Source organism: Puma concolor, chromosome A3 (genome assembly GCF_028749965.1).
Source record: "Puma concolor isolate L17-30 chromosome A3, mPumCon1.1.hap2, whole genome shotgun sequence".
Classification (NCBI taxonomy): Eukaryota; Metazoa; Chordata; class Mammalia; order Carnivora; family Felidae; genus Puma; species Puma concolor.
The window spans coordinates 115,064,593-115,089,425 of NC_141669.1; the positions used below are offsets into that span (position 1 = coordinate 115,064,593).

Sequence of the window (24,833 nt, forward strand, 5' to 3'; positions counted from 1 at the left end):
GTGTCCCCGCCGCTCCCCGAGTGGAATGCACACCCAGCGAGGGCAGGCCCTGGTCCAGCTTGTCGGCTGCTACCTGCTACGTGAGCAGCACCCGGCGGCTGCTCCCGGTAAAGGAGGGTTGGGGATCAGTGGCGTCGTCTTTGTGCGGGCATCTCAGGGGACTTCGGCCATCCCTCTCCCCCATACAGCCCATTTCCACCCAGTCGCGTCGCGTCTTCCCTCTGCTTGAAACCCTCCCGTGGCTTCCACCTGGAGTACGAGCCAAAGGCTTTGCAGTGGCCCACGGCCCCATAGCAGGGTTCCTCCCCTCGGGACTAATGACGTCCAGGGCCCGGGCGTTGTCCACTTTAGGGCTGCCCCCTGCGCTGCGGGAGGTCAGCAGCACCCAACCCCCAGGGCAGCAACCCCAAATCTCCAGACACTGCCGAATCTCTGTCTCTGGGGCTTGGGGGGCACACTCTTCCCTGCTGGGGTCTGGGATTTGCTTCATTCCCCCCATCCCACCCTGTCCTGGACCTCCTTCTGAAAATCACACCTCCCTACCCCAGCCTTCTTTTCTCTTTTTTAATTTTTTAAATATTTATTTTGAGAGAGAGAGAGAGAACATGTGTGCAAGCGAACAGGGAGGGACAGAGAGAGAGAGGGAGAGAGGATCCCAAGCAGGCTCCGCACCGTCAGCGCAGAGCCCCACGTGGAGCTCGATTCCACGAACTGTGAGATCATGACCAGAGTCGAAATCAAGAGTCAGGTGCTCAGCCGACTGAGCCACCCAGGCGGCCCCAGCCTTATTTTCTCCATAGCTCTTACTAGCGTTCAACATTTCTCTTGTTCACTCGTGTGTGTAGCTGGTCGGACCTGCCACCTGGATTGAGCTCCGTGAGGGTGGGCGTTGGCTTGGGTCCCCAGTGCCCAGCGCGAGGTCGCCTATATATTTGTTGAGTGGATGCCTGAATTCAGACCATCACCTCCTGCTTTAGGGATGAGAAAACTGTATCAGGAAACAAAACCAAAACCAAAACCAAAAACACAAAAACTGGATCAGAGAGGTTTGGTGACTTACTTGTGGTCACTCGGCTAAGTCTGATGCCAAGACAATGTAGGGCCTCTCCCTCTAGATTCAGGATCATTTTACTCTGTGTGCGCCTTTGAGGCCTGGGACAGGGTAGGCAATGCAGGGGGAGGCCAGTTTCCCTGAGTCCCAGGAAACAGGATTCCCCTGGGGCTTGAACCCACAACCGCCTGGCTATGAAGCCGATATGTGATCTCCCCAGTAGGTGTCACAGCGTGGGGCAGAGGGAAAGGGGGCCTTGCAGGGGGTGGATGATTAATTCATCCTAATTGACAAGGTTTTATTGAATTCCTAAAAGGCCCCAGGCTGGACATTTCAGAAAATATCGTTGCAGTGTCTCCCTGGGAAATGTCCTCCAGTATCAAGCGAGCAAGCAGATGCACTTTAAGATAAAAGTTTGTTGCATTTACCCAGTAAACATTCAAGTTTGGGGTGGGGGAGGTGGTGCTCAGAAGGGGGTGTGACTTCCTGAAGAAGGGAATGCGCTTTTCATAAATTACCAGGAGGAAAATTGTATGTGTCGGAATAAACTCTGTCCAAAAATATAGCAGGGCTACCTGATAGTTAATAATTCAGAGCTGTTCCCCAGCACGACGCAGGCTTTTAAAAATATTTCCTTGGGATCGTTGTTTAAAAATACTGTTAGTGGCTGGGAACCTTCTCGTTGCACTAGATGGCCATGATGGGCCAGCCTTGGTGGGGTCCCAGCGGACAAAGGACAGCGATGTATCTGATGCATCATGATGTGTGAGTAAGGCTGTGCTCCTCCGGGAAAGTGCCACGGACACCCTCTCATCTTCCTCACAGTCCTTCACAGCACGGAGAGGGAAGACGGTGGGGCTCAGAGAGGGCAAGAGGCCAGCCCCAGACCACACAGCTAGGAAATGGAGGAGGGGCTCTGAGGAGAACCCAGGAGGGGTGATGGAATTGCGATGCCCACCCCCCCTGCCCCCGGCTCTGGGCAGGGATTTCCCTTCTCTGTGCTTCAGTTTCCTCGTCTGTAAAATGGGGATGTTGATTCACCAGACAACACATAGTTACGGAGTACTCATTAAAATCGAAGTGTTTGGGGGGACTGCACGCTGGTAGGTCAGTCGGTTAAGCGTCCAACTCTTGATTTCAGCTCAGCCCATGATCTCATGGGCTCGTGAATTCAAGCCCTGTGTTGGGCTCTGTGCTGACAGCACGGAGCCTGCTTGGGATTCTCTCTCTCCCTCACTCTCTGCCCCTCCCCCATTCTTGTGCATTTGCTCTCTCTCTCTCTCTCCCCCTCTCTCCAAATAAATAAATAAATTTTATTTAAAAAAAAAATCTAAGTGTTGGGGTGTCTGTCTGGCTCAGTCGGTGAGACTCTTGATCTCGGGGTTGTGAGTTCAAGGTTGACATTGGGTGTAAAGATTACTTAAAAATAAAATCTTAAAAAAAAAAAATTGCAAGTGTTGAATGGTGTTTGACCAAGACAGACCCAGCAGTCAGGTGGAAGAGTCAGATGAAGTACAGTTACACCCCATCACAAACGCTAATCCATGCTATCAAGAAAAATAAAGGGGAATAAAGGGACAGGGCAGGGACTGGATGCTTTAGTCAGGATAGTTAATCAGGGAGAGCTCTCGGAACAGGTGCTAATTGAGTAGAGGCCTGAAAAAAGGAGAGAGCCGAGAGAATTTGTGGAGGCAGAGGGCAGACAGAACAGCAAGTGCAAAGGCCCTGGGGTGGAATCGTGCCTGCCATATTGGAGGAACAGTGAGGAGGTCACAGTGGCTGGGGCAGAGGGAGCCAGTGGGAGAGAGAGGGAGGTGAGTTCAGAGATGCCAGCAGTGGCCAGATGAGAAAGCACCCTGTGGAAGTCTGGATTTTACCCTGAGAAGGCTAGGGATCCACCAGAGGGGTGGTTTGCAAGGGAGGGACCAGCCATTCTGTTTGTTTTTAAAAGCCCTCTGTAAATTCTCCAGATTGATTGTCAAGTGAAGAAAAGCACGGGGCAGAACCATGTGCGTGGTCTGCTACTGTCTGCTTAAAAAAGAGAGAGAGAGAGAGAGAAAGGTATGCATTGGCTTGTATATGCATAAAATTATCTCTGGCATGATAGATGAAAATAGGAGGAAACAGTGCCTGCCTCTGGGGAGGAGTTCTGGCTGGCTGGGCCAGGTGGGAGGGATACTTTCTTTTTTCTACATTCGTTCTCGCACCTTTTGAATTTTGAGCCATGCAAATTTGTCACCTATTCAAAAAATAAATACTTTTTTGGAGGTGAAAGAAATAAGATAAGAGAAAGGCCCCTTTGGCTGCCGTGTGGATAATAGATTTTAGATGTGCCCAGATGGCGGTGGCTGGGAGATGAGGAGGAGGCCGGCTGGGGCCCCCTGGTCAGAATTTTTTGCTCCACTTTACAGGGAGGACTGTGGGGCTCAGAGAGGGCAAGCGCTGAGCCCCAAAGCACACAGCTAGGAAATGGAAGATGGTCCCAGATGAGAACCCATGCCTCGGTTTCCTGGGATTCCTCACTGCCTCCTTCTGTCCTCTGCTTTTGGGTCATCTGCCCTGCAGCATCATCCCCAAGACCCGGTGTGAGGGTTTTGGCTCCCAGGCCCTGTACCGATGGCGACCTTGCCCGAGGTATGTGCCCATAAATGTGTGCTGAGTGATAAATTCCTTCTGTCATCCATCCGCTCGTTCATTCTCTCGACAACTGTATGGAGTGCCTTCTCTAGGCCGGGCCCTGTGCTAGGCCCTGGGGTTCAGCCGTGAACAAGACAGGCCCTCACCTTGGTGGCACTCGCACTCCTGGGGCCAGGGTGTGGGAGGCAGGTGATTGCACGTTAACCAAACGGTGCGTAAGTGCTAGGAAGAAGACTAGAGAGAGGAGGGGGTAGTGAGTGAGAAGGGAGGCACCTTTAGATGACCACAAGAGCTCCTGTGGGGAGGGGGCATCAGAACAGAGGCTTCAAGGACACGCAGGAGTTGGTAGGGATCTAGGGGCAGAGCACCATAGGCAGAGGGAACGGTGAATGCAGATGTGTAAGAGGCATGTGGGAACTGGATTACTCCAGGGTAACAGAGTCATTCTGGAGGGTGCCGCGTCGTTCCAAAGGAGTTTTGCAATGAATGGAGCTACCCCCTACGTCCCGTTTGTGGGATGGGGATGGTGGTGGCCTCGGCTCCGTGGGCTGCCTTGTGAGAGATTCTGGGAGAAGAAAATCCCAGAGTGGTGAGGCCAGAAGGGACTGTCCCATCCTTCGAGGATTCTGGGGTGTGCTGGAGAGGACCCGGTCATGTAGACAGAAGCCAGTGACCGTTCCTGGGGACTCAGCTGTCTGCCTTGTCACAGAGGGCAGGGTTACAGATGAGGAAGGGCTCCTGAAGGCTGGTGACGCTTCGCGCCAAGATCAGCAGTGTGACCACCGCCGATAGAGACTGACCTGAACAGCTGAGGCTCTGCTAGGAGGAAGGGAGGGCCTGGAGGCTGCTGGCGCCCCCGGCCACCTCCACGGTCCGTCCCACCGCAGTCCTGGCTCTGGCCCGGGAGACCTGGGTCTGGCCTCCTGTGCTGTTGCCATCTGTGCTCCACGGCTGGCCAGGCGTGCCCTGCTCTGGGGTGCCCATCTGGACGCCGAGCTGACAGCACATCCGGCTCAAGCAGGGCCTCTGACAAGGGGCCATCGTCCCTAGATTCATCAGGCTCCCAGTGATTTTGTATTGGCTTGCGTCTGGCCCATCTCTTCCCCGGTGGTACTGCTGGGGAACGGGAAGGGACCCAGGGGCTCACACTTCCTGTCTGCTCTGTGCGGGAGCCATCAGCTCATTCCATCTTATACGAACCCCCCCCCCCCTTTACAGGTGTGGAAACTGAGGCTCAGCGAAGAGGGCGGTTTGTCTAAGGACACCTAGGTGTTAAAAAGCCAAGCCAGGATTTCAACCTCGGACTATTGGATTCCAGACCAGCACTTTCCACCAAGTCCCAATTCCCCACTGGCCTCAGACACCCAGAAGGGACTTGAGGTGTGGGCAGGGGGTTGACAAAGCCACACCTTCATCCCAGGTTCTGGGCTGGGGAAGGCCCGGGCCATGCTTCTCTGAGTTACGAGGAAGAGGAAGCGAGCCAGCCAGTAGGCTTTATGGGAACATGCTCCCTCCTCCCCGTGGAGCAGCCGGGACCTGGGCTCAGGTGACATATAGCACCTGCAGCTCGAGCCACCGCCTGCTTGGCCCACCAGCTACAATATTCCCAGAGCAGCGGGCAGGCGGGCCAAGGGCTTCAGTTCACTGGCCCGGCCTCGGGAAGCCCAAAGAGGGAGGTCAGGAATGCTGCTGTTGGGCTTCCAGAAGCGTCTCCAGTTTCTGTAGCTGTAGCAACGTCTGGAATGGACCCAGGGCAGTCTGACCCCTGCCCAGACCCCCTCCCAAATGCTGGCTCCCACTTGCACACTCAGGGGTCACTGCCACCAAGAATGGTGCCTTGTGCTCTTGGCTTGTTAGGGGCCTTGGAGACTCTGGGGAAAACCCACAGTAGTGGCCCTGTGCCTGAAATGCCACCATCAGCCAGCATCACTGTGGGTTAAGAAATGCCTTGTCCCAGCCACCTTTAAAGAAAAAAGCCGCCTGTAATCTCACAAGGGAGAAAAGGCCAACTCTTGTACATATCAGTGAAATAATAACCGGCCAGAGGGGAGGAAAGAGCACCAACTTCCTGTCAGGCTCATTAGACTTGAACTCTAGCCATGAGCCAGGCCTCCATGCCAGAGGCCTCTCTCTGCTCACCCGGCCCCACCTCTGCCCTTCGGCCTCCCTCAAAGGCCTCCCCTTGTCCTGCCCCGGGGCCCCTGTGGATCAAGACCCCACCAGCCCTCACTTGCACCACTGTAGCAGCCTCTCGGCTGGTCTTGGTGGCTCTACCCACCCTCCACAGAGGCCACAGAGTCTTTCTTCTCACACGCAGCTCCGACCCTCTCTCTCCCCACCTCAAAGCCTCACCATGACTCCCCAGAAGCCCCAGAACTGGATCCTGACATTAGCCTGGCCTTCAGGGCCTTTTATGGCCCAGTTAGAATCATCAGTCCAACCCCACCCCTGAGTGTTGGAGGGAACGGACTCTGGGTTTGCTGTGTGACCTTGAGCAAGTTACTTGACTTATCTGAACCTTGATTCTTCATTCTGAAAGGTGAAATCGGCCGCTGCCACAAAGAGAGCAGGGTTTAAATTGTGTGATTCCAAAGAGCTCATGCCTTGTAGCCCTGGGCCAGACATACAGTCAGGGCTCCATAAAGGTAGCTGTCCTTAATTACCACTGGTCCCACGAAACCACTAAAATATTCTCCCACTGTGCTGTGCTGTTTCCTGTTTTTGAACCTGTGCAGGTGCTGTGTTCTCTGCCTCGGCAACACGGTGAACTCCTATTCCTTCAACACCCATCTCAGAAAGTGCCCTGACCAGTGTCATCTCTCCTTTCTTAGGACACTCCTCCATATTGGCCAAACAGCTGACCTGGAATTTTTCCATTTACTTGTTGATCCTCCACCATATGACTGTGGGCTCCCAGGGCAGCGGCTGACAAATGACTGGACCAAACCATCAAGGAAGGACTGGGGTGATGGGGAGGGGGAGAGGTGAAGGGAGAGGGTTTCTGTGGTTGGCCACTGCAAAACAAAACTTCCATTCATTCAATCATGCATTCACTCATTCATTCATTCATTCATTTAACAAATATATATTGACCTCCTTCTCTGACTAAAACCACTTGCTGACTTTCTACAGCTTCTAGAATCATATCCCAAAACTCTCCTCTGTGGCCCACAAAGCCCTGGAGATCCAACCCTGTGAGACCTCACTGACCTCAGTCTTCCTGTCCCTCTCTGCTCCAGAACCCTGGCACCCCTTCGGTTCCTCAAGGAAGGCCATGTTCTAGAATGTCCTCTTCCTGACCTTTCCAGGCTGGCCCCCTGGAGAGGCCCTTCCGGCTCACTCTGCTTAAATGGGGTCTCAGCCCTTGCTTGGCACACCCCATCTCAGCCCCACATCTGTCTCCTTCCTCACACTCACAGCCCACACCCCAGACACACTTGCGGGATTAGGCAATTAGCACCCGCTCCTCACTAGGCTGTGAACTCCCCACTTCCGAGCCTGCTTAGCCTCTCTGGTGCCTGCTGGAGAGGCCTCGCCTTCAGAAAGCCGCCTGGAGAGCCCTGGGAGGCCAGAGCCAAAAGGGGCTTTGGTGAGAGCGTAGGTCCACCTCCTCGTGTTGTAACAATAATAAAAATAATCATAATTCCAACAATAACAACAGCTAACACTTCCCACGTGCCAGGCGCTGCTGTTTCCATGCACTGTTTTCTTTAATCCGTGCAACAATCCCATAAGGGAAGGTTCATTATATCCCCCACTGGACCGAGGGGAAAACTGAGGCTGGGTGAGGTTGACTCGCATTCCCCCCCCCCCCTTCCCTTTCCCAGCCCAGACCAAAGAGTCTGCGCCCTTACCAACTACTGGGCTACACTGCCAGATGACAGATGACTGGGGAATAGCCACAACAAATACCACAGCGATGGCAGGGCCGTGACAAGCCGGAACTGGCTGGACACTCTCTATTTTCAGCGGTGTGACCTCAGACAGGCCACATAACCTCTCTGGCCTCAGCTTCCCCATCTGTAAAATGGAGGTAAATGTATCCCCTTCATCAGATCAAGCATTCTCAGGAGGGAGGCCTACGGGGCCTTTACTACCGAGTGGAGGGGCCTGGACGCCATCAGGGCAGGATTCTGGGGGTCCTGAAGCACTGCCTCTGGGCCCAAGGCCTCCCCCACAGGCAACCCCACACACAAAGCCAGCCCTGCCCACAACAGCTCTATGCCTGGCTCCAGCAGGACCCTGCCAAGGCAGCGGGAGTAGAGTCATAAACACCCTTCCTGGAGAGCCCTCAGTGACTGCGCGCTCCCCTCTGGAGAGGGGAGATGACATTGGGGGTGATTACACCCAAGGGTCCTGGGTGAGCAGCGGGCAGCCGACCTGCTCCGAGTGGAGCCCTGAGCCACAGGGACCCCAAGCACCCCCAGTCCTGACACCTGCTTCCCTTGCCCCCACGGGTCCTGGCAGCGGGAACGGGGCGTCGCTGGAGCCTCCCCTGGGCCGTGCCAACCTCCCTGTGCCCAGACAGAGCCCCCTCCCCCTGGCCTCTGGGGGAGGGGCAGGCTGGGAGAGGGAGCCAACAAAGGCAGCCAGTGGGGCTGCGCCTGGGGCTCGGGCGACCCCCTCCCCGACCTGCCCAGAGCGCCCACACCCCCTCCTGCCACTCGGCCGCCGGCTCGGCTGGGGCGCCCGGCACCGTTGCTATGGCGGCCGCTCTGGGGAAGCTGCAGCTGGGTAATTATTGCGAACATCCATCCTGCCTCCTGCCCGCCCGGGAGAGCAGGGGAGCGAGCAGCCGGGGCCAGGCCAGCCCCTCCTCGCCCGCCGGGTGGCCGCACCCTGGCCTGGCCCGGCGCCGGAGGTATGCGGGGGGAGGAACGCCGCGCAGGCAGCCCGGTGGGCAGACGGCTACCCAGCTCTGGCAGGGGCCCGCAGGGCTGCCCTGGAGACCCCTGCTTTCGCCCCTGCCCCCCACCCCTGGCCCACCCTTGGAGCTGACCGACCAGCCCGGAACTTGTTTTTTCTAACTATAAACACACACCACACACAAAACCAGCCAGAGAGCCTCCTTTGTTCAAACAGAATCTTTCCTTGGCCTTTTTTGGGGGCAGTGGGAGCCAACAGCGCCTGGTCTGGGCTACGGCCTCTTACACGGGACCGTCCCCCTAGATGAGGAGGTCCCCCTGGGGCCCCACCGTGGGCTCCGCAGCCTTCTCTGGCCCAGAAGCTCGCCCTGGCCCCGGTGTCTAAATATAGCTGCGCCTGGCTGAGCCTGAGGTCACACACACTCCCGACTGCCTGGGGTGACCATGCTCAGGCCGGCGAGTGACGTCCATGGGTTTGGGTATCAGACGAGTATTTCAGGAGCCAGGGCAGTGCTGGGCTCAGAGCCCCAGCCGCGAAGCAGGTGTGCCTTTCCCCCGGGGCTCATGGACCCCTCAGAGAGACTTGCAGCCATGGCTTACAGAGCACACACTGTCAAGGGGACACAGACAGGCTCCCTCACACACCGGAGGCAGGATGGGAAGAGGGCCCGGAGGGAGCCTTGATGCCCATGAGGCGATGTCAGGTTTGAGGGAAGGGGTGGGGTCCGGGCAGAGGGGAGAGGGGGCAGGCACAGCCTCTTGTGGGCAGGAGTGGGGGGCGCACCTCGGTCAGCATGCAGGGCCCAGGAGCAGCGGGAGGCCACTCTAGCAGGCCAGGGGTCAGCAGGCTACAGAACACGGGGACACTCTTCCTCTCCTTTGGCCCCTGTTGCCCCTTGGGGCTCTGCACAGGCCGGGACACTTGGCAGAGGGCACTCGGCAGGAGAGATCTGCCGGAATCCTTGATTTCCAAAGGTCTCTGGTGGCAAGAGAGGAAACGGAGGGGCCATGAGGGCGGTGGGGAAGCTGGCACGGGCCACCGGTAAGGCCAGGACCCCCAGGAATAATGGGTTCGAGGAGAACAGGAAGACCAGACGGGACTTGGGGGCTGAGAGGGAGCAAGGGCTTGGTCTGCGTCTCTGTTTGCCCAGGGGTGTGGGCTGCCTGTGTATCCCGCCCCCCAGACTTGGGTCATCTAGGTGCTGACCAGGGCCCCGCAGGGGAGGTGGGCATTCCAAAATAAGAGGCAAAATGTTGGTCAAAAGGGAGCCCAGCCCTGGCATGTCACCACACGTTGGGGCCCCGGGGAGAAGGTCATCTGCTCCTTCACCACAGATGGAGGGAAAGCGGCCTGGGCTCCAGCACAGCCTTCTGGGCAGGGGCCGTCCAGCCCCGATGGCCTTTGACCCTCACACTTACAGTCACGGCAATAAATCTTCCCAATGGGCCAAGTTTTCCATCCGCAAAGCTCTTCCCCATCCAGCATCTTACACTGGCTTCATTCGAACAGCCCTGGTGCTGGGCTGGGCAGGAGGAACAGCCATCGCAGGCGTCCAGAGACTGAGGCCCGGAGAGGCGACCTGACCTGCCCAGGCAGGGAAAGAGGGAGGGATTGTGATGTCAGGTGCCCGATAAGTGGTGGGTACCAGACACGCTCACTCAGGCTGCAGCTAGAAAGTGTCAGGAGCAGAGCTTGAACTCATGGCTGACCCCCGGTCCAGGGCGGCTCTGTCCTCCTGAGACAGAGGCTAGCAAGGGTCTGAGGTGGGGCCACACTCCACTCCCTGTGCCAACATGTCTTCTGAGACCAGAAGCCAGAGGAGCAGGGGCCCAAGACAAGCATAAATACCCATAGCAATTATCCAGTCTGACAGTGACCACTTCTGTCTTACACACGGGGAAACTGAGGCTCTGGCCAGAACCAGACCCAAAGAGCCTGCTGTTTCCCAGATCATGGAGTGGCTGGAGCCGGGTGGGTAAGTCCCATGTATTCCCAGAGCTCTGTGGGGTGCAGCCATCCAACAGTGCTTGCGTTTGGAATGTGAGACAAAGAACTGTGGGTGTAAATTCAGAAGGAAGGGTTCCGGGCCAAGCTCGCGGCTAATAGCGGCCCTGGGAGTCGCAGGTCACTGGGGTAAAGCGGCTCGGGTCAGGAGGGCTGAGGAAGGCCACACCACAGCCAGCACCCGCCATCTTCAGAAACCCAGAGGGTGCAAGGGGCCGTGACGGTGCGCGGCGGGGCGCCCCACGCCCTCATCCCTCCGTCTGCCTTCCTCCTCCCTCTGTCCCTCTCGTCCTGGAGGGCAGTCCCAGGGCTGGGCACAGGGCATACCGGGGTGGGTCAGCAGCCGTGATCCGGCCCCCTTGGTGCTCCATTGTCAGTTCCTCGTCTGCAAAACGGACGTCGTGGCGGCCATGTCCTGAAGTTGTTGGAAGGGTGCGCTGACACGTGTGGAAGGCCGGGGTGATGGCAGCTGTGTTCATGTCACTGACTGTAGATAATAACGGCGGTGGTGATTAGCTGCAAGCCAGCTCCCTGCCTGGCATTCACGGCAGGCAGTGCAGGGCCCCTCCCCGCCCCCCTCCGCCGCTTCCAGCTTTGCGTCTCACACCCAGACCCAGACCAGACCCTTCTCCCATCAACATGCCAGGTTCACCCCAACCTCGGGCTTTTGTTCAGGCTGTTCCGCCGACCCCGGAAGGTGCTTCCCTTGCTCCCCAAATCCCACTCGTCTCTCGATCCCTTTCCTCACCAAGACACACACACGCTTCTCCAGCCTTCGTGTATCTTGGGCTCCCCGGGGAGTCAGCACTACCTTCTGGCACACATTTTTAGCTCCTTGCCATTACAGGACCTGGGCTTTGAGGCTGTATAGGCCTGAGTTCAGATCCTGCTTCCCCTCCCTCTGAGCCACGGCTCCCTCACTTACAAGGTGGGGGCAATTACAGCACCCAGTGCAGGGAGTGCCTCAGGCTTGGTGTGGGGTCAGGGGCACTGCAGGTACTTTGTAAGGAATAGGCCATTATTACGGTTCTATCTCTTTGGGTTCCTGCTATGCTTTCCACCTCCCAAGCCTGCCCTTCTTTGTTCCACACTGCCCGTGTGGCGGAAGCCTTAGGAAAAAGAGCTCCCAAAAGGGGCAGGGACTTCACCAAACTTCCTCTTCCTTTAGATATGGGAGAAATTTGGAGGCTGGGAGATTCCTCCGTTTTCTCTGAAATCACCCCAGGCAGGAGGTCACTCACTAGCAGGACAAACCAAGATGGCTGGAAAGTTCCCTGTAATCCAGGTTTCAAAGCCATCCCAATAGAGTGATTGGAGGCTTGGGAAGTAAGGATCATGCTGGGGAGAGATGGTCTGATACAAAAATGTGATACACTGGGCAGCTGAGTGCCAGTGATGTGCACAGAAGCAGGCGGTCTATGCCCTGTGTGGGAGTGTGGCTTTGCTCTCTGGCTTCCCCGGGCTGCGATTTTTTAGTACTCGTCACAGATGGGGTACCCAGTGTCTTCAGTAGTGCTGGGAGGTTAGCCAGGTACCTATCCCAGAGAAATTGCTCCGTGCACAGTGAGGCCTGCCCAGGGCCGTTTGTGGAAGCAAAACAATAGAAATCATTTAAATGTTCAATAGGGGACTGGACAAGAAACGACGGGCCAGCTCACATGGTGGAATAGTGCTAAGCTGTTAAAAAGCAGGTGGTTGTATGTCTGCGGACCCAGAACAACGCCCATATGACATTCAGTGAAAAATGAGGCACCTTGCAGAACAGAACATGCAGAACGTTACCACTTATGTGAGAAGCACACACACCTCTACATCCATAGTTATAGATACAGTTGATGCAGATATAGACGAAGGTATAGTCACACCCGCAGATGGAAATGTACATACAGAGGGAAAGATACAGACATATACACAGGATAGCAAAACGTTCAAGGGCATACCCACTAACAGGCAGTAATGTTTGAGGGGAATGAGGCTCAGGAAATTCAGGGGAATTACTCCGGTTTTTGTCTGCTACATTTTGTTAATGCTTGAGATATTGCAAGGAGAACGTTTCCCTGAAATATGTGCATAACGCTAAAAATTAAAAAAGAAAAGAGCCTGGCCACGTGTCTGGCATCTCAAGGCAGGGCTGGGCCGGGATCTCACGGGAGGCTGCTCTGTGGGGGTCAGGCCCGCTGGGTAGTCTCAGGCTGAGCCTGGAGCTCCTTCCTACACCAGCTGTGGCTCTTTCTCCCCAAGGCCAGAGGCAGAGAGAACTGGCTTTGGTGGCAGCAGCAGCACATGCAGGTTTCCTAGTCTGGGAAGTCTGGAAGTATGTGAACGCTGAGCACTTACCCTGCAAGATGGGCTCACTGCCACCCCAAGATGCAGGGAGAGCCCTGGAACCTGGCAGATGGCCACCTCGGAACATGTAGGCACAGAAGCGGGTGAGGGTCCCGTGAGCCCCAGGCCTGTGGTTCCCAGACTGTGTGTTCCCAGACTCTGCTTGCACCTGAGCCGGATGAACACTGTGCCCCTTGCTTACACAGACCCGCAGCCAACGAGGCCATGGGTGGGAGCTGAGAGAAGGCCATTCATGTACATCCTGGGTGCTGGACCCTGAGCTAAACGCTTTTCCTGCTGTGTATCTTTGGCCTTCCAACAATCGTTTAGAATCGTTCTTTTTTATTTTAATTTTGGGTTTGTTTGTTTGTTTGTTTGTTTTGGACAGACAGAAGTTGAGGAGGTTTTTCAACCTGATGAGGACAACAAAAGGTTAAAAGCCTTCCAACAACACAAAAGGATATATAGTGAAAAGCTGATCTTTTCCTCACCTTCTCTCCCCAGCCACCCAGCTCCCTCCCCAGAGAATCCACGCACATGAACATGTGTGTGTCTATTCACACCCCTCCTCTGATACTAGTGGAAGGTCTCCACACAAAACGTTCTGTACCTTGCCCTTTTCACTAAAAATATGTATCTTAGAGCTTCTTCCATTGCGGTACATGCGAGCTGGCTCATTCTTTTTCATGACTGGATTTCCATGGCACATGGAAGTCTTTAATATTCATGTAATCGATCTAGAATTCTACTCCCATGGTTTTCTGCCTTTCCCCTGTGCTTACTTCTGTTGTGCACAACAGCCCTGGGAGGCGGGCGGTTCCCCATGTCCCAGGTGAGGGAACTAGGGTGACCGACCATCCCCGTTTGCCTGGGACTGTCCTAGTTTTAGCAGGGAAAGCACCGCATCCTGGGGAAATCCTCATTCCTAGGCAAACCAAGATGGTTGTTCGCCCTAAAGGAAACCGAGGCTCAGAGGGGGTAGGGACATTCTCCAAGACCTTGTGCTCGGTCAGCACAGGCTACCTGATGATGACAACACCTCAGGAGGACTGGCAGCATCTCCTGCTTAGTAAGTGTTTCCTCCGTGTGTAACTGCACCTCCTCTGGTCTCACCACAGCCTGGGAGGGAGACTGCAGGGAATCACGAACAGAACCTGTGGTCTCCAAACCTGGGTTCCATCTCGGCTACAGGGCTTGCTCGCGTGTGTGACCGTGATGGTCAGTTCCATCTCAGCCTCTGATCCTGGGCCCAGAACAGACACTCAACAAGTGTCTGTTAAGTGAGAAAGCAAATGAATGAATGAATGAATGAATGAATGAATGAATGAAGTACTAACATTTGTTATTCACATTTTATAGGTGGAAAAACTGAGGCACAGAGAAGCAAAGTCACTGACTCAGAATCACACAGCTTGTACACATCAAGGTCAGGATTTGAATCCACGTGGAGGCTCCAGAGCCCATGAAACTCTTCCCTCTTCTGGAATGTTCTTGTCCACATTACCCTCCATTCGTGCCCCCCTGCCTCTGACTCCCAAGGTCAGTCCCTAGTTCACTCCCTCCTTTGCTGCCCTGCACTGCCCAGGCCCCTGCTTCCTTTCTCAAGAGTATGCCCTTCCCTGCTCCTTGCTCTTGGCTCAGGGGCCCTGCTCTGCACCCCACTCTGTCCCCCTGCACTGGATGCTCGTCTGAAGTCCAATGTCTGAGCCCCAGCCTCCTCCATGGACTTTGTTTCATTTGTTCAATTCATTTGTCCAACTCTCCATTCCTTTGCTCAACAAACATTTACTGAAACTGAAATGAGCCAGCTCAACCCCTGGTTCTGGAAATTCAGAGATGAATCTAGCCTGGGCCTTGTCCTCAGGGGACAAGGAAAACCAGACAAAGAAACAGCACTTGTGACCCCGCAAGAAAGCACTCCGGTGGAGATGGCCCAGGCACACAGCGGCAGAGGGAGTGGCGGTGGGGAGCTCCCAGCCTGGGGGCCCTGGGAAAGCTTATGCCAGCGTCTGGAAAGATGAGGAAGAGTCAGTAAGACAGAGAGAAGGGGGAAAAGAGAGAGCTCGGGGAGGGGCGTTGTAACACCCAGACAAACCGGTCTGGAGGTAGGTGAGACCAGAGGCACTTAGAAAGTGCAAGTTGTTCCCTACAGCTGAGGCCCAGGCTGTCCTCAGGTGGGACCGGGTGGCCTTGGGAACCCTACCCCCTCTCCTGGTTACCCAGCCAGCTCCGCGCTGAGCAGGGTTTCCAAGAATCTCATGTCTAGGAACTGACCAGGAAAAAAAAAAAATCAGCGATGTGGACATGGAATTATGTATGTATGGAGGCTGTTTATCACGGTGTTCTTTGTTACAGCAGACAAGTGCAAACAGTGCCCAGCCATGAAAAATCACCACTTTAGCCAAGAATCCACCACTGGCTGGAGTCATCCGAATGGCTTAGAAATCAGGTTAGCAGAGGTTATTTAACGGCACTAGAAAAATGCATCTGGCGCAACGTTAAGTAAAAAGCAGCAAAATGCAGGGGCTCCTGAATTTTGTACACCGTGCCACTCTCGATCTCCGGGTTGTGAGTCTGAACCCCAGGTTGGGTATGGAGGTTACTTAAAATCTTTAAGGGGCCCCCGGGTAGCTCAGTCGGCTGAGTGTCTGGCTCTTGGTTTCCACTCGGGTCATGAGCTCAGGGGGCGTGGGATTGAGCCCCGCATCAGGTTTGCCGTGCTGAGCCTGGAGCCTGCTTGGGATTCCCTCTCTCCCTCTGCCCCTCCCCCACCTGCGCGCGTGCGCGCTCTCGCTCTCTCAAATTAAAAAAATAAAAATAAAATTTTTAATCTTCAAAAAAACCCAAAGACAGCATGATACAAACTAACTTATTATTCTAGGTTATAAGTATGTATAGATACATGTATATATAAAGATATTAGGAAATGCGTCAAATACTTCACAATGGTTACCTCTGGTGGTGGGCTAACCTAGGGGTTGTATTTCCTTTTTTAAGATAATTTCCTGTGTTCTCTGATTTTGCAACAGTGGGCCAGTCTCACTTTTATTTTCAGAGGCGGAATCGAGGAGACAAGGTCCGTGAGGCCACAACTTCCCTTTCCAGTCTCTCTCGAACCCTCCATTGAGCCACACAGAACGTCCTGTTGCCTCAACATCCCTGTGCCTCCAGTCTCTGAGCTTTTGTCTCTGCTCTTCCTCCATCTGAGTGCCCTTCCCTTTCCCTTTCCATCCTGTGAACCCCGGCTGCCCGCCTCCCCCGCCCCACTCCCACCCCCTGGCCTCCCAGGCCTGCCTCAGGGCCCTTCCTCTGAGGACCTCACACACACAGAGCACCCACCCTGTGGAAAGGCAGGTTTATGGACCCAGACCCCGCATCAGAGCCTGGGCTGCTGGAGGGAAGGACCCTGCCTCATCTATACCCTCCCCAGATGCTCTATATGGGGCCGAGGACTTATTTTTATTTACTCTTCACCACAACATTTTCTGAATATGTCTAAACCTACAGAAAATAATGCAACAAACACCCCTCTACCCTTCAGTTAGACTCTCCACTATTCGCTTTGAAATTCCCTGTCTTGCTGACCCAGTGCAGACATCTTGGCCAGAGCTGGGAGCTTGGAAGGTGCTCAATGCTCGCTGGAATGAAGGAAAGGAGGAACGAGGACATGGTATTGCTCTCTCTCTCTCTCTCTCTCTCTCTCTCCTCTGCCTCGGGGAGAAAACTTGCAGAGCAAAGCACGGCTTTTTCTAAAATGCAGACACAGGCACCCACCTGCTTGGAAGCCGGCTGCCCACAGTCAACGCGGCCCCCGCACAGACCCCCAAGGCCCCGTCATGCCTTCCCGCCCCATCGCCTGCTGACCCCTGGAAGACAGTGTTGTCCCGTACCTGCAGCCCCGACAGGCTCTGGCACTGGTGATTTGGGGCCTCTGTCATCCTCGCTCACCTGGCAAGGGCGCATGGCCTCTCCCTTCCCCATCCCTCGCAAGGGTCACATCCTCAGAGAAGCAAGTGGAGGCCTTTGCTGACCTTTCCTGGGCCCGCTGGTACCGAGGGCAATCTCTGTGAGGGAGACCACTTGTCCTGGTTTGTCCGGGACTTTCCGGTTTGGCACTGAAAGTCCTGTGTCTCGAGGACACCTCAGCCCCGGGCAGATCCCGTGACTGGTCACCCTAGATTCTGCTTCCACTCCTCCCACCAGGCCTGCTAAGGCCACATAACAGGCCCAAGGAGATGTTTGGTGTCACTGGCTGACTGCCTGGAGGGAGGGAGGGAGGGAAGAAGGAAGGAAGGAAGAGGAAGGAAGGAAGGAAGGAACAAATGAACAAACGAGTGAATGAATGAATGAATGAATGAACAAATAACCCCACCTCCCTTAAATCTTTGCTCAGATACCCCTTCTCCACAGGGCCTCCTTGGCTCCCCTGTCTCAGCTAACAACCTCTCCAGTACCCTCCTCCCTCTCCCTGCTGGACGTGTTCTTCCGGCATTTATCACGAACCAGCATTCTCTCTGTGTCACTATTCATTTCCTTTGGGGTCTGGCTCCCCTATGAGAGTGTCCCCTCTACCCTGGCAGCGGTTTCCCTGTTGTGTTTGCTGCTGGATCCCCAGTGCTTCCAATAGCAGGTGCTCAGCAGGCAATAGTTGAATAAAAGAATGAACGGTGACCGAATGAGTGGACCCTGCACTTTCCCCGCTCCACCTTCTTTTTATGCATTTCGTCTTTTGTTTAGTTTGTTCAACAGACATCAGCACACACCGTGTCCATGCAGGGTGCAGGCGGGGGCCTACAAAGCAGAGTGCCCAGTCTAACGGGCTGGTGGTGGGAGGGACAGAGACCAGGCTGTATGTGGGTCCGCAGACCTGGCATTTGGAGCTGGGGTCCCTGGGGCAGGACTTGGGCACTGCAACAGTCCTAAGAGGCCAGGATCATAGTAACCATGGCCAAAATATCTTGAACATTTGCTACGTCCCACCCACTGTTCTGAGGCTTTTACATGTAATTTTCTCAGTGAATTCTCAAATTGTGGAGGTGCAGATGAGGAGACTGAGGCTAGGGAGGCTGAGTTACTTTCCCAGGGGGCCACAGCAGTAAGTGTGGGGGGTTGGAATCGGACTCTGGAGCCAGCTGCTAACCTTGCTACCATAGGGAAGGAAGGAGGCTCGGGGTGGGGGGGGGGGGGCGTCTCTTACTGAGGTCACCGAGCTGCTCAGAGGCAGGGCTGGGCTTCACAAAAGGGTCCACAGGACTACAAAGGCAGCCTGGGTCCCAGTAGGTGGCTGTCCTAGAGTTGGTGCTGAGGGGGATGAAGGGAAGATGGACAGGAAGCAGGGGAGGGGTACAGAGACCAGGCCAGGCCGGTTGGGGTCCATGTTGAAGGGGTACAGAGAAACCGCCTGGGACAGGCAGACAGGGGGTACCCAGCCTGTCTGGGGAGATGGGGGCAGACTTCTTGGTGGCGGTGTCCCCTTCCTCTTCTCTCCTAGCCAATGGGTTGGGAAGCTGTGGCCAACTGTCTCCAAGCCTTCACATGGGCTGGCCACCCATCCGCTGGGTCTGGAGGGGAGCATACAAAACGCCAGCGTGGGCAAAAGCCCCCTCAGGGGCCCTTCCTCCTGGGCTCCCTGCCTCTGTCAGCCTGGCTCACCCCAGTGATACCAAAGCTCATCCCATGTCAGGAGCTACGCTGAGTGACCCCAGGCACTCTAACTTATTCAGAGCTTACACCCACCTGTCACAGGAAAATCAAGTTCAGACCGTGGGGTAACTGCCCACGTCACCAGTGGAGGTGGGGTTCCAAGCCCGACTGTCTGGCTGCAGAGCCTGTGCCCCTCACCCCTACCCGGGAGGTGGGGCCCTGGCTCACCCTGGCGGCCACGCTGCCAGCCTGTGCATTGAGCAGACACCACATTCAAGCCCCTACTGTGTCCCCACAGCCCAGCAGAGGGCTCAGAGCAAGTAGGCACACATGAACACATCTCTTGTTCAAAATCTAGCAGCAGTGACTTCCTCCTTGGGCTGCTCCCTCTCCAGGTCTGGGAAATAATAGCCCAATCCCCAATTTGGACAGGATTCAAGGCTTTTCGGAGGTGTTCCTTCCTTGGAGGACAGCAAAGCAGCAAGGACACTGACTTTCAAGAGGCAAACCTGGAAATGAACCTTAGCTCCACCCTCGACTGTTTGCAAAGGGCAGGCGGCAGCTCCCTGAGCCTCAGTTTCCCCATCTGTCACATGGGGTTGATGGTATTGTAAGGAGACAACATGAGCCTACGCCAGGCACACAGTAGATGCTTGGGAAGGGTGGTTTCTTTCCAGAGGGTCATAACCACCTCCGGGGTCAGTGCCTGACCACCCTCCCTACTTTTAAACCATGAATGTTTTAAACCATGATGTGTCGGAAACATACAGAACAGCACAGAAAGGAGCTGGGCCTGGCGGAAGTGCTCAGCTAGGCCCAGATGGAATCTGAACAGGGCCTCCACCTTCAGAGTGTTTCCCTTGGGCCCCGTGTCTGTATCACGTGCCTTACGTGTGCCATGTCCTTCCTTCTGTCCTCTCTGCTTCCTCTGGAGGGGGTCCTTGGGTTGCCCCACCTTACAGGTGGAGAGACCAAGTGTCTGAGAGCTGAGGTTGGCTTACCCAAGGCCCATAGCCAGGGAGTGGTTGAAACAGGATTCGGTTTTACATCCAGGTAGGTTTACCGACATGTTCTCCATGTATTATCAAATGAAAAAGCAGCATGTAGGGCAACAATATAATTTGGGAGAGTATCATTGAGATGTAACAGGGGAGGGGGCACTTGGGTGACTCAGTTGGTTGAGTGTCCGACTCTTGATTTTGGCTCAGGCCTTGATCATGGTCATGAGATTGAGCCCCGCACCTAGGTCCACACTGACAATGGGATTCTCTTTCTCATCTCTCTCTCTCTCTCTCTCTCTCTCTCAAAATAGAATAGGATAGGATAGGATAGGATGGAATGGAATGGAATGGAATGGAATGGAATGGACTAGAATAGAATAGAATAATAATAAAATAAAATAAAATAAAATGTAACAGGGGAAAAAAATAAATAAAATGTAACAGGGGCTGTCTCTACATGATAGGATTATGACCTTACCATTTTTTTTCTTTTGCTTATCTGTATTTCCTAACTTTTTATAGCAGCTTTATGCTGATGTAATTCACATATCACACAATTCACTCATTTAGAGTCCAATTCAACGGTTTCTGGTGTATTCACAGAGCTGTGCATCCAACACCACTATTTGCTAAGTTTGTCATCATTCCCCCACAAAACCCTACTCATTAGCAGTCACTCCCCATTTCCCCAAACCCCTGCTCCTAGCCATAAGCAACCACTTTTTGTCTCTCCAGATGTGTCTGTTCTGGACCTTTCATATAAATGGATTCACACAATGTGTGGTGCTTGTGTCTGGCTTCCTTTACTTAACATGCCTTCAAGGTTCACCCGTGCTATAGCGTGCGGTCGGCACTTTATTCCTTTTAATGGCTAAGTAGCATCCCATGTTATATTTCTCAATTCATCAGTTGAAAGACATTCAGGTTATTTCTATTTTTCTGGGTATTATGAGTAATACTTCTATGAACATTTATGTCATTTGTGTGTGTGGACATGTGTTTTCAAGTCCCTGGGGGGATCCACCTAGGAGTGGAATTGCTGGGGCATAGGATAATGCTATGTTTCATCTTCTGAGGATGTTTTCCAGAACATCTGCACCACTTTACATTCCCACCAGCAGTACATGAAGGTCACATTTTCTCTATGTCCTCGCCAACACTTGTTATGATCTGTCTTTTTGATTAGAGCCATCCTAGTGGGTATGATGTGATATCCCACGTGGTTTTGATTTGCATTTCCCTGATGGCTAATAGTGTTTAGCATCTTTCGTGTGCTTATTGGCTCTTTACATATCTTCTTGGGAGAAATGTCTACTCAGATCCTTTGCTCATTAAAAAAAAACATGGGTATGGGGCGCCTGGGTGGCGCAGTCGGTTAAGCGTCCGACTTCAGCCAGGTCACGGTCTCGCGGTCCGTGAGTTCGAGCCCCGCGTCAGGCTCTGGGCTGATGGCTCAGAGCCTGGAGCCTGTTTCCGATTCTGTGTCTCCCTCTCTCTCTGCCCCTCCCCCGTTCATGCTCTGTCTCTCTCTGTCCCAAAAATAAATAAACGTTGAAAAAAAATTTTTTTTTTTAAAAAACATGGGTCATTTGTGTCTTTATTATTAACTTACTGAAGTAGGATTTGAACCCACGTCCTGTCCTACTGTCAAGCAATAGATCCTGCCCATACAGTCATGCACCCCTGACTCCAGGGAGATCTGGAAGCATCCTGGAGTCCTGCCTACCCTCTGGGCAAGTGAGGGCCAGCACAGCTGCTACGGAAGCCAGCCCAGCTGGGGCCAGGCCCACGACAGGTGTCCAATGAGGGTCTGTGGATGGACACAGACGGACAAACAAGTCCACCTCCAGGAACCGGTGAACCAAAGGGAAGAAAAAACACCCGGAACAAAAAGTCTGCGCCCCAGAAGGAGGAAATGGCCAAGACCCTGCTCCGGGAGCTGGAGATAAAGCCCTGAGTGGCCGAGAAGCCTCCATGGCAACTGCTTCTTGGTGGCAGCAACCTATCCGCCTGTTTTTATGCTACTGACTGTTGGCCTGTGTAAGGCTGGGAAGGGGAGGCCCGGAGACATTAGCAAGGAACTGGAGAGTGTATCTGTCCAGAGGGGGACTGTAGAGGATCGGTAGGGGCCATGGCGAGTCAGAGGAGAACAGGGCCATGGTGGGGCGTGACCCTGCTGCAGTGCCCCTGCCCTGGCTCCGGAAAGCCACTGCTTTGTCACCAAGGGCACCTGAATCCTGAACACCCAGCTCTGGAATCCAACTGCCTGACTGTGAATCCCAGCCTCACCATCTCCTGGCTGTGTGGCTGGGACAATTACTTCCCCGCTCTGAGTCTTGGCTCCCCTCTAAGCCTCTCCTGCAAGAATGGAGAAACTGGGGTGCAGATGAAATGAGACCATAACAGAGCCTCTTGGTGGGGCCACACTGCTGCTAGGCAAGCTGTGGACAGCAGGGCTCACCTACTGGGTGTCCCCAGGCCCTGGTTTCAGAGCTTGAAGACTCTCATCCTGTGAAATGGCAGGCAGACTCTCCCAAGAACACTGGAGACCAGCCTCTTGCAGGAAGCTTAACCGTCAGACAGGAGCCTCGGCGTGTGGCTGCTGGGCAGGGCCGGCTTCACCAACCCAGCCTCCGTGGTGAAGGCATGCGCGGTGGTTGTGTGTGTAGCCCCTCATTCAGGCAGCCTGAGTTCAAATCCCGCTTACAAGCTGCGAACCTTGGGGAAGGGCCTGCCTCTCTGTGCCTCTGTTTACCCTCAGAAAAACGAAGACGACAGCAGTGTTTACTCTCCAGGGTGGTTGTGAGCTGACGCACATAAAATAGGGATTAAAGTCTCAGCTTTTCAGAGATTAGTTTATTTTTAATTTCTGCACCCAATGTGGGTCTCAAACTCACGGTCCTGAGATCAAGAGTCACACGCTCCACTGAATGAGCCAACCAGGTGTCCCAAAGTCCCAGCTTTAAAGTAAAGGTTGGAGGGGCACCTGGGTGGCTCAGTCGCTTGAGAGTCTAGCTCTTGATTTCAGCTCAGGTCATGATCTCATGGTTCATGAGTTTGAGCCCCACCTTGGGCTCTGCACTGACAGCACACAGAGCCTGCTTTGGATCCTCTGTCTCCCTCCTTCTTTGCCCCTCCCCTGCTTGTTCTCTCTCTCTCTCTCTCTCTCTCTCTCTCTCTCACTGTGTCTGTCGCTCTCTCTCTCAAAATAATAAATAAATGAACATTAAAAAAAGTAAAATAAAGGTTAGAGGGGTGCCTGGGTGGCTCAGTCTGTTGAGAGTCTGGTTCTTTGATTTCAGCTCAGGTCATGATCCCAGGGTCATGGGATTGAGCCCCGAGTTGGGCTCTGCACTGAGCAGGGAGCCTACTTAAGGTTCTTTCTCTCCCATCCCCCCCCCGCCTCTCCCCTCTGCTCATGCACTCTTTCTCTCTCTCCCATAAATAAATAAATAAATAATAAATACAAACACCATTTAGAAAATAAAATAAAGGTTCGAACATCCTCCAAGTCCTTTCAACTTGTTTGGCCCCCATCTTCCCCTCATGTCCTCCAGCTTTCATACATGGAGGAGGGGGAAATTTTCAACCGTTTCGGCATTTCCCAAAGTGAGTTCCATAGCCCTCTAGTCTCATGAGATGCTTTTTGAAAAAACAATTTGAGGGACGCCTGGGTGGCTCAGTAAGTTAAGCATCTGACTCTTGGTTTCCGCTCAGGTCGTGATCTCACGGTCCGTGGGTGTGAACCTCACGTCATCGGACTCTGCGCGGCTGTGAGGAGCCTGCTTGGGATTCTGTCTCCCTCTCTCTCTGCCCCTCCCCTGCTCATGCTCTCCCTCTTTCTCTCTCAAAATAAATAAATAAATTTAAAAAAGAAAGGAAGGAAGGAAGGAAGGACGGAAGGGAGAGAGAAAGAAAGAAAAGATGGTTGAAAAGAACATGACCATCCAACAGGCCTGGCTGCTGGGTAGGTACAGCCCCTGCCCTTAGCAAATGCTCAGGAAAGGGCCTGAGAAACCTGCAGTGAGGAAGCCCATCGGATGTTCATGGTGGTGTTTCCCAAATTTATTTGACCACGAATGCCCTTTTCGGCCCAATATCAACTTAGCATCTTCCTGGAAAAACACTGATGGTCAAGGTCATATCTGGCTCACAGTTTCCACCTCACAGAAAAGACAGAACGTTTTCTAAAAATCATCCTCCTTGCCTTGAAAACCCCCTCAGAAACCCCCAGTTTTTCAAGCACGGTCACGCTGGCCCACAGGCGAGCGTCGCCCTGCCATGTGCCCTCAGCCCTGCTCCACGGGTCAGGGGGGGATCGGAGCGTGAAGGCCCCTCAAGGATGCCCAGCAAGAACTGACCCAGCCCCCTTCCACCCTCCGCAGCAGCCTCAGCTCTTACAGACCACACGCAACACCCAGACATCATCAGGACAGAAGGCGGCGTCTTGTCTTGTCAGGAGCCTTTGAGAAAAAGGACTTGCCAAAGAGAAACCTCTGTGAGTTGGGCAAGCCCAGCCTCGGGCAAGAGAGAGGTGTCTCAGGCTCAGGAGACTCCTGGCACCTGCAGAGGAGGCCCTGTGACCACCAAGCCCCATTAGCAGGGACAGCACCACTTGCAAATCATCTCTTCCATCTTCTTGTAAATGTTCCAGCAATTCTAGCATTTGGCAACCAAAGTACAAATCCCAGACGGCCGTGTGAATACAGGACAAGTGCCAGAGTTTGTCTCTAGGCCCCGTAGGGTTTGGAAAACAAGATTACTTGGCTAGTCAGTGGAGGAGAGTGATTTATTGAGCACCTACTACAGGTTGTGCATTGTGTCGGAAGCTCTATCTTTGTGGTGAGATCTCGGCCTGATAACAGCCCCGTTTTACAGATGGGGAAAATGAGGCTCACGGTGGTGAGTTAGCATGCCCAGGGACACAGCAGAGCTGGGCGTCAAACCCAAGCGTGGTTTTGCCTCCCCGGTCCCAGCATTCTCCGCTCCACGGTGCTGTTCTGATGCAGCCTGGCTAGGATCACTCCAAGATCCCGGTCTACACCTAGATCCCAGGGCCCCCTTGTTATTACTAACCCAGGTTTTCAGGGCCTAGGGTGTGAGGAAGGGAACCAGATGGGGGGCTAAAGTAGTCTGGCCCATAACAGTCTGGTGCACACTGCAGATGAAAAAACTAGCATTTGGGTTTGTCCTGGAGAATCTGATTGTTTTAGCCCCCAACATTCTGATCATCCCGGGGTGGGCAGGGCAGGTAGATGAATCCGTTTTCTGAGCCTGCCTGGCTGGAGGCCAGCCCACCAGCCTGA

At 54.1% G+C, this 24,833-nt stretch overlaps 1 protein-coding gene across 1 annotated transcript; it reads right to left on the reverse strand.

Annotated features, from left to right (window-relative positions):
* Positions 1 to 8,757: 8,757 nt before the first annotated feature.
* On the reverse strand, positions 8,758 to 20,864 carry LOC147582707 (uncharacterized). Its single transcript, XM_086701962.1, has 4 exons — positions 16,774 to 20,864; positions 10,886 to 11,045; positions 9,973 to 10,138; positions 8,758 to 9,532 (listed from the first exon to the last, which is right to left on the reverse strand). The coding sequence occupies exons 1-4, from the start codon at positions 16,862 to 16,864 to the stop codon at positions 9,254 to 9,256; spliced, it is 696 nt and encodes a 231-aa protein (XP_086558088.1). The 5' UTR covers positions 16,865 to 20,864; the 3' UTR covers positions 8,758 to 9,253.
* Between the last annotated feature and the right edge of the window lie 3,969 nt (positions 20,865 to 24,833).

Bases quoted from the DNA above. Each gene is read 5' to 3' on its own strand.
- LOC147582707 (XM_086701962.1), bottom strand. From the start codon at position 16,864: ATGGGGAAGGGAGAGGCCATGCGCCCTTGCCAGGTGAGCGAGGATGAC. The intron at 11,046-16,773 runs GTACGGGACAAC...TATTATCTACAG, and splicing joins AGAGCCTGTCGGGGCTGCAG to TCAGTGACATGAACACAGCT. The intron at 10,139-10,885 runs GTATGCCCTGTG...CTGCCTGGGCAG, and splicing joins ACGGCTGCTGACCCACCCCG to GTCAGGTCGCCTCTCCGGGC.